Raw genomic sequence first — 14,566 nt, 5'->3', positions numbered from 1 at the left:
ACAAATATATACTCTACACTGACAAGTACTTGATCATTGCATTAACTACATAATGACCTTTAAGTTAAAATATAACATTCATATGAGCCGTAGCCTGACTCCTGCACATGTCAGTGTTATTGAACATTAAAAACCAAGTTATATATTTGTTCACAAATAATTATTTTATTAATTGCCATTCCAGAACATGCAGACAATACACAACTAATTTGCTTTAACATTTAGTGAAAAGTCACACCAATTTATGGAGACACATTTAAACTCCAATGAGTCGGAACAACAATCTGTTGTGTCCAATTTCTATTTTCTGCTATGAGACCCTCCTCTGCGAGATTGAGGTGGCATGACTCAAGGAAGCCAAGTTAATTCCTGATGAATCTGTTTAAGCTGAGGTAATGTGCTCCCCCAGCCCTGAGGTGTGAGGGAAGACTGGTCAGAGGGCTCTCCCTTTGACCTCGGCCACACTCTTCTCCAACTGCTCTTTGGCCACCCACAGTTCCTCCCTCTGCTGCACAAGTTCACCTCTAACCTCCTGAAGCCGCTCGTTCATCTCCAAATACCTGCGGCTCTGAAGGTACTTTGTCTCTGCTTCATTGTCTGAGGACCCCCTTTTGGTATCTGTGGAAAGGGACAACATCCAGTTTAGTTCTATAGGTTTGTTAAAACATATAGGCTATCTAATCAAGAAGACCATTTGCTGAAAACTCCACTTTATTTCACCTAATGTAATGTTAAAGTGTCCGTTTGAATTCACAGTAATAAGGCAGGCTACCATGGTAATGAACAGGATCCTTAAAGGTAGACTCCGCGATATGATGTAGATGCAGAAAGTAAACAGTCGGTAAATTTCCGAAACTGTGAAGCACGAGGTTCAACCTTTCCTCGCGGTTTTGGTGCTACTCGTGGCAACGTAATTTCGCTGAGCCTACCTTTAATGACTTGCCATCTGTTTGACTGATGAACTGGGGTGTTTTCATTAGTAGGATTATTTGCCGTTTAGGAACTAACCGGAAGCAAACAGAGCAAACGGAACGAAACGGGAAGTGACCTAACCGAATTTGTCCTATAGAAACTCGTTTTCGTTGCAAAACGATTTACGTTTGGAGTAAACTGCTTCCATTGTAAAATATTTTGAAACGGAATCACACGAATGAATACAACCCGGATTCAAATGCGCATAGTGCGTACCTTGGTTGCCATCTCCCAGGACGTTGAAAACTGGATCATTCGAAAAGGCTCTGTTGATGTCCTCAAGAATTTGCTCCACAGTGGGCGGATCTGGTCGACTTGGAAGTACCACTCGCTTCTTATTTTTGGCACCCATGCTGATATTCATTCTGCAGAGCGTACTATATGGAATAATGATACCGTGGAATATTATGTCTATACATGTAGCTACGAAACAGTTTGCATCAGAGTCCTGTTGTCTGATTTCCTAAGCAAGCCAATGGTGTTGCGGGGTCTTCTAAACGTACCACTTCTCTGTTGGTAGCTAACTGAATACTTTCTACGGTGCAATTTCACCAAGCTGTCGGGCAAACGTCGCTAACTCTACATACAACATAACTTGAAACAATATTCATAGCTAGCTACAAAGGTAGAGGCTAAACGGATTGTGCGTGGAGCTGAAGTTGACACGTCATTCGTGTGAGACGGACACGTCATTGCTCATATATATATATATATATATATATTTATACCTTGTTCGCTGTATTTTTAATCCTATGTTTTTAGCAAGAAAAAAATTAATTCATAATAATAATACATTCAATTGTATATATTGCCCTGGTGCAATTTAGAAGTTGAACCAATCATGACGACTAGAGCACTTTCCTCTAAAATGCTTTTGCCGAGTTCAGGCGCTATTCGGAACTAGGAAATGTCGGACATTTCCGAATTTCTAGTTCTGACAAGCAAAATGCCGCGTTCAAAACTCTCGTACTGCCGACTTCATTTCGGTCAAAACAACTGGGAACTCAGAAAGAAACAACCTCCGACTGGAAAACATCGATTTGAACGGTCTTTCAACTCGGGAACTCGGGCTCTTTCTAGAGCTCATTTTATTTTATATAATGTAGAACACTCTGTATACATACAAGAAGTACACACATAGACAATGATAACATGCTAGGGGGTACAACAAATTACAGATTATACAAAGACCTTAAAACAATCAATATGTGTGCTTCTTTTAACAACTTTCTTATTAGAAGAATGTGGAATGGTCTTATTGTACTGCTCGAATTCCTTATAGTAAACACGGAACTGTTTTTTTTTATTAGTGAATTTATGAATATGACATTTTTCCATTAGCACAATTATATTTGAGGTAAAATTGTTTTTATCTTTATTATGGTTAAGGAAACCGAGCAGCACATTCACCCATAACAAACCAAAGTAATCAAGAATATTAACAATTATAAAACTGAATATCTTTCCATAATTGTTTTACATGTAGACAATGCCAAAGTAAATGTGAACCTGTTTCTGGATGCTCAAAACAAAAGTAGAATCAATGTTAATGTCTTTTTTTTTATTTTTTACTTTCTTCGGGTAATGATTTGCAGGGTAATATTTATGGATCATTCTGAAAGAGACCTTTTTGACCAAGCAAGTATTTGTGTGGTAATAACCAGACTTTTTTCCAACAGATATTAGTGACCAATGTATTCCAGTAACTTGTGACATAAGGAATGAAGACAATATCCCTTTGAAATAAAGCACGTATAGATCTGTTGTTCTGAGGGAGGAAGGAGAAACATATTTTCCCTATTGGAGAGAACTGGATTAAGCAAGGGTAGGTCAAGAAGGTGAGGTCTGGCTACATCTCTAAATAACATGAGCGTTCCAGATGGAATAGCATCAAAGACTATGGCGAACTCTCTAGGTGTTACAGGGATATTGTAACGAGATAAAAATTCCTCATAATTGTGTGACAATCTTTCTGCATTAAAAAGTTGACTCACCAGCAGGATATGATAATTGAACCAGTTCTTTAAAAATAAAGACTTGTTTCTTTACAAAATGTCCTTATTGATCCAAATGAAATACCTATGCGGGGAACAATTATGTTTATATATTAATGACCACGCTAAGAATACTTCTCTATGAAAAGCAGATAATTTTGTGTAACCGATGTGAAATGGCTAGCTAGTTAACCTGAAGTAGTTGTTCCCCTTGCCCTGCAAGGGCCGTGGCTTTTGTGGAGCGATGGGTAACGATGCTTTGAGGGTGGCTGTTGTTGATTTGGGTCCCTGGGGCGAGGAGAGGGACGGAAGCAAAACTTACATTTGCAGGAGTCTTATCAATGTTACAGTTACAAAGTAACATAAAATTGAGGCCACCAAAATGGGAGAAGATATAATGAAGGATGAAATTCCAATTTGAAGTTGGATTCTTTAAAAAAAAATTGCCCAATTTATCTTAAGTATTATTCAAAGTAGGAAAATCTTTAAAAAATTGAGACCACCATATTCATACGAGTTCATAAAGACAGATTTCCTAATATGTGTACGATTTTTCCAGATGAAGTTGAAAAGCACCTGGTCAACCGTTTTACCTATTTTGTTGTCAAGATATAGGGACTGGGCTGCATAAGTAAGTGTGGAGATACCTTCAGAAAGCAATACTCAACCTATCAAGGATAAATCCCTCTGAAACCAATGATTAAACTTCTTTTTGTTTTTTTCAATAATAGGTATACAATCTAATGAGCATCTTTCCTGTTGATCCTTCGATATGGTAATCCCAAGGTATGTTACTTTTCCCTTGACTGGAATATTGCATATAGAGGTTATCACACAGTCTTTAACAGCAAACAATTCACACAATTATTTTTAGAGCTCTGACTCATCGACCGGAAGATCACTGACGTCATGATTTGTCTCGTATTTTTCCGAGTTCCCAGTTGCTTTGAATGCAGCATTAGTTCCTATGATCCATGCCAAAGAATCAGTGATCATCATAATGACAAGCAATACACTGAATAAGAAGAGGACACTTTTATTGATATACAAGGTACAACTTACTTTACGTCCTTTTGAGAGTACAACATATGTACATGTATAATAAAAGGAATAAAGGACTGTTTTTGAAATAACTTAATTGCCTAACTCATGACGTACCATTTATTACACTTTCTCCTTAAATGATTGGTTAAATACACAGTACTAGTATTTACCATTGGACAATATCACTAGGATTCCAAGACCCAATGCATTTCTAACTTACAGTAGAGGTATGTGTCAATTTAATTTTCATATGGCCTAGATCCGACTATACAAAACTGTTACAAGACACAAAGAGAGAAAAACATGTCCAAAAAGAAACAAAGAACAACGGTGAAAACTAAAGCAATGAAGTCCAAGACCAGAACACTGTGGGCTATTGTTGAAGCATTGAGCCCACACACTCCTGCAGACAAGGACACTGCATTGATTGTAAACCAAAGACCAGTTTAAATTCAGTTACTCTAATCAGGTGATGAGAAGGTCAAAATATCAGATATTGCATACCATTCAACTAACCACCCACAACCTTGCGGATGTGAAGTGTTTTTCAGTTGCAATGGTTTTGGTCGATATAAAGCAGAATTTGACCTTGGTTATGTTTTTTTCCTGTCCCGTTATCTGTCTGTGTAATGGTATCCCAATCTCTGTCAGACTTGTGTCATTGTTTTCCAATCATAAGTATTAGTGGTTCAGCAGTTTGCAATTCAACATGGAAACCCGAAGTCTTTCCTGTGAATCTGGCATGGTTTGGTTTGCTGTCATCAGTACCATCACTGAGACTTGTCTTGGTGGGATGCCTCTACCTGTTGGTCTGTAAAGATTTGCTCAAAGTTCACTCATAGTTGCTCATATTTCACTCGTAGTTGCTCATAGTTCACCAAATAAAATGTAAGACACTCAAAGTAGTTATGTCAAAATGACATGAAATATAGGCAAATGAAAGAAATATGGGCACAGTATACACTCCCCTTCATATGTTTTTGGACAGTGAAGATACCGTTTCAAATTTGGTTCTATACTCCACCATTTTGGATTTGAGATCAAATGTTTCACATGACTCCCCAGTTGAGGAAGTCATACGTATTTGGACAAATTCACATAAAGAGGCAATCAGCAGTTGCTACATACATTTTTGGACTTATAAATTAATATGTTCCCATTGATTCTTGAAGAAATGTACAACGTTTGCGTCCCTGTCCAAATACATATGGAGGGGAGTGTACAGGAAGTAGATGGTGCCCATATCTTTCTCATTCATTTGGGAAAACGGCATAGCTGGATCTACACAACAAATGGCATGGGGCATGGACTCATACGACGCGAGACGAATTTGGAAGTCTAAAACCATCTGACAAACTTTAGTAATGAACTATTCCTTTAGGAGGTTAGAGCACTTGGTTAATGCAAATAGCAATCTGTGCCACCAGATTCAGCCACTGCCCACAAAACCTTGTGGTTGACCGGGTGAATACAGTGAGTGATACTGTATACACACACAGTGTGAATGTGTGACACTTACCATTAGTCTACAGTGGGTTCAGTGTAGATCAACTCACTGATAATCTTCTGAATAGACATGGAATAGGAACAGACAAGACAGTGAGGAATAATTACTTTCAAAAGAGCTTCACAACCATATTACGAAAGGGAAGCACAAAGCAGCGGGAAGCACACATTTAGAATAATTGAAATATTGGCTAATTGGCTGATGGTCGACTACCTCTTTTCACAGTCCAGGTAATGCCTGCTGTAGTGGGCCTTGATTTGTTTTTAAACCTGAGGAGGGAAGCCTAGCAGAATCTTTAATCCAGCCATGTGTTCTTCTCACAAGTCGGATTTGCTGACTTACATCCTCGTTTTCATTCTTGAGAAAACAGACTTTGCCATCTGTTGCTGTGCTAAAATCTCTGCCAAAACATTTTGAAAGCTTATTTTGTGTTGAGGCTGTGCTTTCTACTGCATTTCCTCCAACAAGACACTCCCAAAATTAAACAATAGACCCAGATTCCAAGCTTGCAGAAAGTGACTATGTGAAAAATAACTAATGGCAGCTTTATCAGTATCCATTGTCTACAAATTGCAGTGGAGTGGGATTAGTTAGTTAGCACCCACTAACTTCCACATGACTGTACAGAGTATCAGTTTAAGAATGATCCCACCAACAACATTTACCAGCCAGAGGAGAGAAAATAGTGGTCCACGGTGTGGACTAGAGGCCTGACACATGCTCCATAAAATACATATCTGTATTCCTTTTTGATGAAATGCATTTCAATAGTGTTGGCACTTTCAATCACACTGTGTTGTCGTCTTCTGTTGTTCAATTAAACCATTGAATTATTTCTGACAAATAATAGCAATCAAATGAGATATTAAAACTAAGAGTTGATACTGGCTACTAGAATAAAGGAGTGGTTTCTTAGAGGCTACAACAGGGGTTACAGTGCCTTCGGAAATGATTCACACCTCTTGACTTGTTGTGTTACAGCCTGAATTTAAAATGGATTAAATATAGATTTGGTCATCGCTGGCCTACACACAATACCCCATAATGTCAAAGTGGAATTATATTTCTCAAAATGTTTACAAATAAGAAAAAATGAAAAGCTGAAATGTCTTGAGTCAATAAGTATTCAACCCCTTTTGTTGAATATCCCTTTGAGCATGGTGAAGTTATTAATTACACTTTGGATGGTGTATCAATACACCCAGTCACAACAAAGATACGGGCGTCCTTCCTAATTCAGTTGCCGGAGAAGAAGGAAACAGCTCAGGGATTTCACCATGAGGATGGATCAACAACATTGTAGTTCTTCCACAATACTAACCTAATTGACAGAGTGAAAAGAAGGAAGCCTGTACAGAATAAAAATATTCAAAAGCATGTATCCTGTTTGCAACAAGGCACTAAAGTAATGCTGCAAAAAATGTGGCAAAGCAATTAACTGTTTGTCCTGAATACAAAGTATTATGTTTGGGGCACTCTCCATATTTTCAAGCCTAGTTGTGGCAAAATCCTAGAGGACAACCTGGTTCAGTCTGCTTTCCAACAGACACTGGAAAAGGAAAGGACAATAACCTAAAACACAAGGCCAAATCTACACTGGAGTTTCTTACCAATAAGACAGGGAATCAAATCATATGAAATCAATGAATGTTTCTGAGTGGCCGAGTTACAGTTTTGACTTAAATCTACGTGAAAATCTACGGCAAGACCTGAAAATGGTTGTTTAGCAATGGTCAACAACCAATTTGACAGAGCTTGAATGATTTTTTAAAAAGAATAATGAGCAAATGTTGCAAAATCCAGGTATGGAAAGCTCTTAGAGACATGCAGTACCAGTCAAAAGTTTGGACACACCTACTCATCCAAGTTGTTTTTGCAGCACCCCCTGAAAAATAACTTTTAAAAAGGAATAAAAAGAATACAAATATATATATTAGTAGTGCTCTGGGCCTTTACTAGTCCTGTGTTAGCAGACCGATATAGGTGTCTGTAGCACGGGAAAAAAAAGTGCAGCACTCCCAAACATCTTCCCGCTGCTATGGAGACATACCCAGAAAGACTCACAGCTGTAATCGCTGCCAAAGATGCTTCTATAAAGAATTGGGGCGGCAGGTAGCCTTGAGGTTAAGAGCTTTGGACCAGTAAACAAAAGGTCACTGATTCAAATTCCTGAGCCGACTAGGTAAAACATCTGTTGAAGTGCCCTTGAGCAAGGCACTTAACCCTAATTGCTTTTGTAAGTCACTCTGTTAAATGTTTAAAATGTTAAATGTATATTAAATGAGATATCGCTGTATTTCATTTTCTATACATTTGCAAAAATTTCTAAAAACATGTCTTCACTTTGTCATTATGGGGTGTGTGTAGATGGGTTAGAAAGAAAAATCTATTTAATCCATTTTTAATTCAGGCTGTTACACAACAAAATGTGGAATAAGTCAAGGGGTATGAATAATTTCTGAAGGCACTATATAGACAACTCATACTCTAGGGAAACAACACACAGCTAACATGCAAACAAGCTAATAGTGAGACTATATTAGTTTAGCTGGAGCAGTGTTAGGCACTAACTAATGGCAAAGGAAATCAAGTGATAAAGAGTTTGTTACAGAAATAAAGAGTTTGTTTTACATACAGCTGATTCTGATGTGCTGAGTAAGGCTTTGGCCCCTGATGCATCTGATGTGCTGGGTAAGCCTTTGGCCCCTGATGCGCTGGGTAAGCCTTTGGCCCCTGATGCTTGTGGTACTATAGTCTTGTTTTTCACCAGTGATTGAAGGACTGAGGGCAGACAGGAAAGAGAGAAAGAGACAGGCCCCATGCAAACAAAGGTATATGAAGGTTGCTTCAGAAACAAGTAAGCGATCTGTGCACATGAAATTGCAAAAGCAGTTGGAAAGGATGTATACAAACAATCGAGGCTGAAACACACATGCATGTACACACACAAACAGATACACACAAAAGTGTATCTCAGTTTTTCCTGAAACTTAAATGGATAGCAATATTTAGGCTAATTTGTTTATTCTGTATACTTTGCATTATTTTCACAGTAAGTATGCATTCTTTCACAGGTTGAAAATAGCTACCTCTATATCAGCTGACCTGGTTCCTGCCATCCTTCTGTCTACCTTTTATAAGCTGTCTATGACCTCAGTTGACATCATTAATCCCTGCTGGACCATTTGCCAGCTTATGAAATCCATCACTGGTGTGACCTCATAGCCAACAGCACATGAAATATATCCTCATTGTTTTCTCAATAGTTGCAGTAAAGAGTTCAAAGGAACTCAACCAAAACAATGGAAATGACATGGAAACGTGTGGGGGAAAGATCCTGAATATCCTCATTGCCCCCAGCAAAATTAGCCTACATTTAGGCTATTGATTATATGTACATTTCACACTACGTTGAGGTAAAAATCGGAGTATATTGTTTGTATGGATGTCAACCCCAATACATGTCCATGTCATCGTCACCAATCAACTGCATTAGTTGAAAACGACTGAATACCACCACCCATATCTGTATGCTAGCTATGCTACCAGCTTATACGAACAGGTGTTAGCATTTAGCAGTCACTTCTTCTAAACCTGAAAAGGGACAACTTCTAAAATGGTATGCAGCGAAAACAGAGAAATATATCCTAATCAAACTTTAGTAATCGCATTGTGTGCCTGTTACAATACATCAATCATGACAGATTTGACCAATATCCACTTTGTTAGATCAGATTGGCTGAATCTGCACCAACACGGCGTCCTTCTTCTATCCCCCACGGCCTGCACACCATTGACCTCTTTACCGCATCTATATGGGTGCAGTGTTACACACAGCTCTCTAATAGGATTTATACTGTGAAATACCAAGCCATTTAGGGACTTCAGAGGGAAATTAGCTATGTAGCTAAATCAGGTACAACATTTATTGGGCATGCTTTTGAATGTACTGACCGCAAAATCATATAATCCGTTTCCACTGCCATCGATTGCTACAGTGCATTTGAAAAGTATTCAGACCACTTGAATTCTTCCACATTTGTCACGTTAGTTTTATAAAAAAATGTATACAATAGTTTTTTCCCCTCATCTACACACAATAAATACACCATAATGACAAGGCAAAAACAGGTTTTTAGAAATGTTTGCAAATGTATTAAAAATAAGAATCTGAAATATCACATTTACCATAAGTATTCAGACCCTTTACTCAGTACTTTGTTGAAGCACCTTTTGCAGCGATTACAGCCTCGAGTCTTCTTTGGGTATGACGCTAAGCATTAAGCATCTCTCTGTACTTTGCTCCATTAATCTTTCCCTCGATCCTGACTAATCTCCCACTCCCTGCCGCTGAAAAACATCCCCACAGAATGATGCTGCCACCAGCACGCTTCACTGTAGGGATGGTGTCAGGAGTTCAATCTTGGTTTCATCAGACAAGAGAATCTTGTTTCTCATGGTCTGAAAGTTCTTTAGGTGCCTTTTGGCAAACTCCAAGTGGGCTGTCATGTGCCTTTTACTGAGGAGTGGCTTCTGTCTGGCCACTCTACCATAAAGGCCTGATTAGTGGAGTGCTGCAAAGATGGTTGTCCTTCTGGAAGGTTCTCCCATCTCCACAGAGGAACTCTGGAGTTCTGTCAGAATAAACATTGGGTTCTTGGTCACCTCCCTGACCAAGGCTGTTCTCGCCCGAGTGCTCAGTTTGGCCGGGTGGCCAGCTCTAGGAAGAGTCTAGGTGATTGCAAACTTCTTCCATTTAAGAATGATGGAGGCCACTGTGTTCTTAGGGACCCTTCAATGCCGCAGACATGTTTTGGTACCCTTCCCCAGAGCTGTGCCTCGACACAATCCTGTCTCGGAGCTCTACGGACAATTCCTTCGACCTCATGGCTTGGTTTTTGATCTGACATGCACTGTCAGCTGTGAGAACTTATATAGACAGGTGTGTGGCTTTCTAAATCATGTCCAATCAATTGAATTTACCACAGGTGGACTCCAAAGAAGTTGTAGAAACATCTCAAGAATGATCAATGAAAACAGGATGCACCTGAGTTTAATTTCAAGTCTCATAGCAAAGCGTCTGGATACTTATGTAAATAAGGTATTTATGTAAAAAAAAAAAAAGACAATTTCCAAAAACCTGCTTTCAATTTGTCATTATAGGGTATTGTGTGTAGATTGATTAGGATTTTAATTTATTTAATCAATTTTAGAATAAGGGTGGGATGTAACAAAATGTGGAAAAGGGGAAGGGGTTTGAATACTTTCCGAATGCACTATACATTCTCCAAACATGCTTACAAGAAGATTTTGGACACTGGTAAATAACCTACTAACATATTTTAAAACAGTTTGGAGGAAATGACAACACCCTAGGGAAGTCTAAAATAAGATAATACTTCACTTTAAGGTGTACATGAAATGCATTGGGGCTAGGAGCTAGCTGTTTCTGGACTGGGCCGTCAGGGGCCTCTATACCTTCTCTGGTGACGGACTCGGCTGCATTCATGGCCTTCCCGCTGAGGTCATTGACCATGCTGTCCACGGTGGCCTCGTGCTTGAGGAAGAAGGGCCGCACCACCCGGTTGTACAGAATCTGAGAGCCGTTCCACGTGACGGGGGCCATGCACCACAACAAGAACAGGCACTGGCAAAGAGGGTGCGAAAAAAACAAGAACATGATTGACACATGTTGAAGGGCAGCACATACAGTACTGCCGTAACCCCATAAGCAAAGCATGACACCTCCATGAGCCAAAATAAAGCATAAATACAGGTGTTTGATCACAGGTATTTCACAGCATACCACAAATGTATTGACATGTACTTGTGAATGTTTATGTATAGCAAGCTTATAATAGCTTGTTAATTGCTTATTAAGTGTTATATGCGGCTATATTCCGTAGCCTATAGTGATTTTGAATTATATTGTAACTATAAGGTCAGTGGTTGGTCACAATGAGTGAGTTGAAGCAGTTTTCAGTTTGCTTAGAATGTAAGGCACACAGTCTGTCTGTGTGATACACATCTGATTATCACCTTACCTTGAAAGCATAGTAGAAAGGAAACCAGTAGAGGAAGATGTCAGAGAAGAATTCCGCCAAACTGAAGATTCCGTAGACGACCCAATAGGTCAGCCATTTTGTGTCATCTTCTTTGTTTGTGCTCTCGATGGCTTTGATTCTACATGGAAGAGTGGAAACAGTACCCGACATTACAAAATGGCAACACATAAACGGTCTAGCTTAAAACATGTCACTTTAAAGCTAGTTTGCTACTGTTCTTACGAGTAATATGCAGGATACACAAATCCAATCATGTTACAGAGGAGGGAGGCGCCATAGCCGTATACCAAATACAGTCCCGTCAGAGACACTGCACCTGTCGATAACACAAGACACATGACGAGAGGTCAAGCGTTATACTGCACAAAGATGCTAATCAAGCAGTGCACTGCTACTTCATGAGAATGTACTAGGGAAATTGTGAGAGGAGTCTCAAATGCTGCTATTGACTGATAGTGAAGGATTTACAGAACTTTAGAATGTCATGCAAAATGCATAATTGTCTTGGTAGCAACACAAAACTGATTTCAAAAATTCTGGGGAAATAAATGTTTAAAAAGAGAGAGAGAGAGAGAGAGAGAGAGAGAGAGAGAGAGAGAGAATGTCTGGTAACAGCTGCAGAAGAAACATTTAAGAAATTAGAACTTGAGAATAGTCCAATCTACAAAAGGATGTGTTTGCCAGTGATGATATACTTACATCGGCCTACTCTCATATTTAGGTCTACAGGTGACTACAGTTGTTCTATGGCATTGTTGATTCCTTGTTAAGCTCTACACCCAGAGACGACTCTCTAGTCTCGTGCATGCTTGAAGCTATTCATTCCTCGTCGAATAAAGCAGTATTGAGAATTTGCTGGAAGAAATTGTGGGTTCATGGAAGTATGTGGGTATCATTGGGCACCAGGCACGGGTAATTACATCATCACAACTGAACCCATGGCACAAGGCTCTCTATGGTGGTGCTGTCTAGGGCTAATACCAACATGTGACATGGAACAGTACAGTAAGTGAAACCCACTGGCACGGACGCACTCCTGGCCCATGCCTTGCCAAAGTCCTCTGGAGGGTGACAATGAATTATTCAACATAATGGACAGTCTGAAACCACCAAGACATGGCACTGTGGTTGGATTTGTGACAGTGAAGTATCCGAAGGAAGTTGGGTTGTTTTTTGTTTACATACAGTAATAGCTGTAGTATTTTCAATTATAATACTGCACCATTCAAATATGTATGTTCCTAAAAATCTAATGGAAATAATCTTTCATTACAATATTATTAGGTAGATCTAATATGTATAATGTATACAATGTAGGTAGAGGTACATCTGAAGAGTGTGCGTCTAAAGAAACACACCTGTTGATCAATACCAAACTGTGCGCCATAGCATAACCTACTTATAGGCCTTCCAATTGGCTGCAGTTCGTGTTCACAGCAAGGACTACAAGTGTGCTGCGCATTCGACGAATGTAGGCTTCCAATGAATCAATAGCCTACAGAAATCCATCTTTGACATAATGGTATGTAAACATCTACATCAAATTAACATGACAACAAAGTTGTCCTCCGAGTAGGCTACACAAAAATTACATACCTAGGGCAATAATTTTTTTCTTGATTCCCGTTTTCTCCTCCAGTTTTCCAAGGAAATCTGTAACCATGTTTTTCTCATTTAGAAATTTATCTGCGCGATCTCGAAGTTTGTTAAGTACTTCTGAGATACCCATGGTGACGGGTTACAGAGTTCGGAGTTTCTTAATGCCAAATTCTAAAAATAAACATATAAATAAACTATATTTTCCCTGTGGAAATCTGAGTCCTCGTGCAGTTCAAATCCGCTGACGGGACAGGTTTCGTCTCCTTAATCCGCTTTGCTGGAGAGTCCCTCTGTGCGTCATTTGGCGGTGGAGAGGGAATGGTCAAGGATCATGACTGGCTAGAAGGAAACCAATAGGAATACAGATTATAATTATCTGAAGTTGTACAGTGCCAAATTCCAACAGGTGTTTATCTGCTACACTGTATTCATTTCAATAGGTAAAACAGCCTATATGGGTGTGTGCCTATAATTTGTCTATATTTCTAAAGGGAATGTGTTGCTGTGTGGAATGTATTAGGATACCCAGCAGGTGTCAGTGTACGCGCATTCTTAGTGATCCCTCCATGAGTGTAATGAAGTTGCCCTTAGACAATGATCTAAGGTCAGTTTTGCATTCACACAAATTGTTACGTTTAGGGGACGGTACACAAAAAAGGAGTGCAGGCTTTTATCATTGGTTTTTGTACAGAAATGTTTGATGATCCACAAGGAATGCCTTGAACATCTACCAGTCGATCGCGATCTATTAATTAGGTGTGTTTTGCCAAAGATGTGGCCACTGATGACTGACCCAGCAATCTTGCTGATCATCATTGCCTCAATGTTTAGATTCACCTTCTTTGGGTGTTTTGGATCATTGCACAATCTGTCACATTCATCTGAATGGACCAAGGCACAGCGTACTTAGAGTTCCACATGTTTAAAAAATATGAAACTCACCAAAAACAATACAGAAGAAAATGAAACGGGACGTTCTGGGCTGCTCACAGGCAGCTACACAAAAACAAGATCCCACAAAAAAACAGTGGGAAAAGGCTGCCTAAATATGATCCCCAATCAGAGACAACGATAGACAGCTGCTTGGGAACCATACCAGGCCAACATAGAAATGAAAAAACTAGACTACCCACCCTTATCACACCCTGACCTAACCAAAATAGAGAATAAAAAGGATCTCTAATGTCAGGGCATGACACAATCGAAGCTGCCTACTGAAGACAGTAGCTGAGCTCCTTGCTTGTTACCATTGTTTACAATATCACTGTGACTTAGCCATACGTACAATATTGCTTTCTGTATGTTGGAAAGCCATAGATAGATTATGGTAAATAGTAGTACCTGTAATTATCTCAACACTGTAGTTGTCTTTATGGTGATTGCAG

General features: G+C 39.3%; 2 protein-coding genes and 1 long non-coding RNA gene across 6 annotated transcripts; 1 reads left to right on the top strand and 2 right to left on the bottom strand.

Moving 5' to 3' along the window:
• Positions 1–138: 138 nt before the first annotated feature.
• Positions 139–1,622, bottom strand: LOC115108153 (UPF0449 protein C19orf25 homolog). The gene is made up of 2 exons (XM_029632180.2): positions 1,189–1,622; positions 139–618 (listed from the first exon to the last, which is right to left on the bottom strand). Exons 1-2 carry the CDS (start codon positions 1,334–1,336, stop codon positions 434–436), a joined length of 333 nt encoding a protein of 110 aa, XP_029488040.1. The 5' UTR covers positions 1,337–1,622; the 3' UTR covers positions 139–433.
• Positions 1,623–1,649: 27 nt separating this feature from the next.
• On the top strand, positions 1,650–4,104 carry LOC115108154 (uncharacterized). The gene is made up of 2 exons (XR_003860308.2): positions 1,650–3,597; positions 3,698–4,104. It is a non-coding gene; the product is annotated as an uncharacterized LOC115108154 (long non-coding RNA).
• On the bottom strand, positions 3,987–13,476 carry LOC115108152 (receptor expression-enhancing protein 6-like). Of its 4 annotated transcripts, none has more exons than XM_029632176.2 (7): positions 13,179–13,475; positions 11,805–11,898; positions 11,562–11,700; positions 10,996–11,164; positions 8,153–8,298; positions 5,530–5,576; positions 3,987–4,821 (listed from the first exon to the last, which is right to left on the bottom strand). In XM_029632176.2, the coding sequence occupies exons 1-6, from the start codon at positions 13,309–13,311 to the stop codon at positions 5,532–5,534; spliced, it is 726 nt and encodes a 241-aa protein (XP_029488036.1). In that variant the 5' UTR covers positions 13,312–13,475; the 3' UTR covers positions 3,987–4,821; positions 5,530–5,531. The 4 variants fall into 4 exon arrangements, with proteins under 4 accessions (XP_029488036.1, XP_029488039.1, XP_029488038.1 ...); XM_029632179.2 differs by having other exon boundaries at positions 5,530–5,573; XM_029632178.2 differs by having other exon boundaries at positions 3,987–5,573; positions 13,179–13,476.
• Positions 13,477–14,566: the final 1,090 nt, after the last annotated feature.

Source organism: Oncorhynchus nerka, linkage group LG24 (assembly GCF_034236695.1).
Source record: "Oncorhynchus nerka isolate Pitt River linkage group LG24, Oner_Uvic_2.0, whole genome shotgun sequence".
NCBI classification, from domain to species: domain Eukaryota; kingdom Metazoa; phylum Chordata; class Actinopteri; order Salmoniformes; family Salmonidae; genus Oncorhynchus; species Oncorhynchus nerka.
The sequence above is the reverse complement of the archived record's forward strand: the minus strand, read 5'-3'. Positions and strand labels throughout refer to the sequence as shown.

What these genes read in the sequence shown, in the direction of transcription:
- LOC115108153 (XM_029632180.2), bottom strand. Translation starts at nt 1,336, where the DNA reads ATGAATATCAGCATGGGTGCCAAAAATAAGAAGCGAGTGGTACTTCCA. An exon ending in CCTGGGAGATGGCAACCAAG is followed by an intron (nt 619 to 1,188) that starts GTACGCACTATG and finishes CCCTTTCCACAG; the next exon opens with ATACCAAAAGGGGGTCCTCA.
- LOC115108152 (XM_029632177.2), bottom strand. Translation starts at nt 13,311, where the DNA reads ATGGGTATCTCAGAAGTACTTAACAAACTTCGAGATCGCGCAGATAAA. An exon ending in GAAAAAAATTATTGCCCTAG is followed by an intron (nt 11,899 to 13,178) that starts GTATGTAATTTT and finishes TGTTATCGACAG; the next exon opens with GTGCAGTGTCTCTGACGGGA. An exon ending in GTGTATCCTGCATATTACTC is followed by an intron (nt 11,701 to 11,804) that starts GTAAGAACAGTA and finishes TCTTCCATGTAG; the next exon opens with AATCAAAGCCATCGAGAGCA.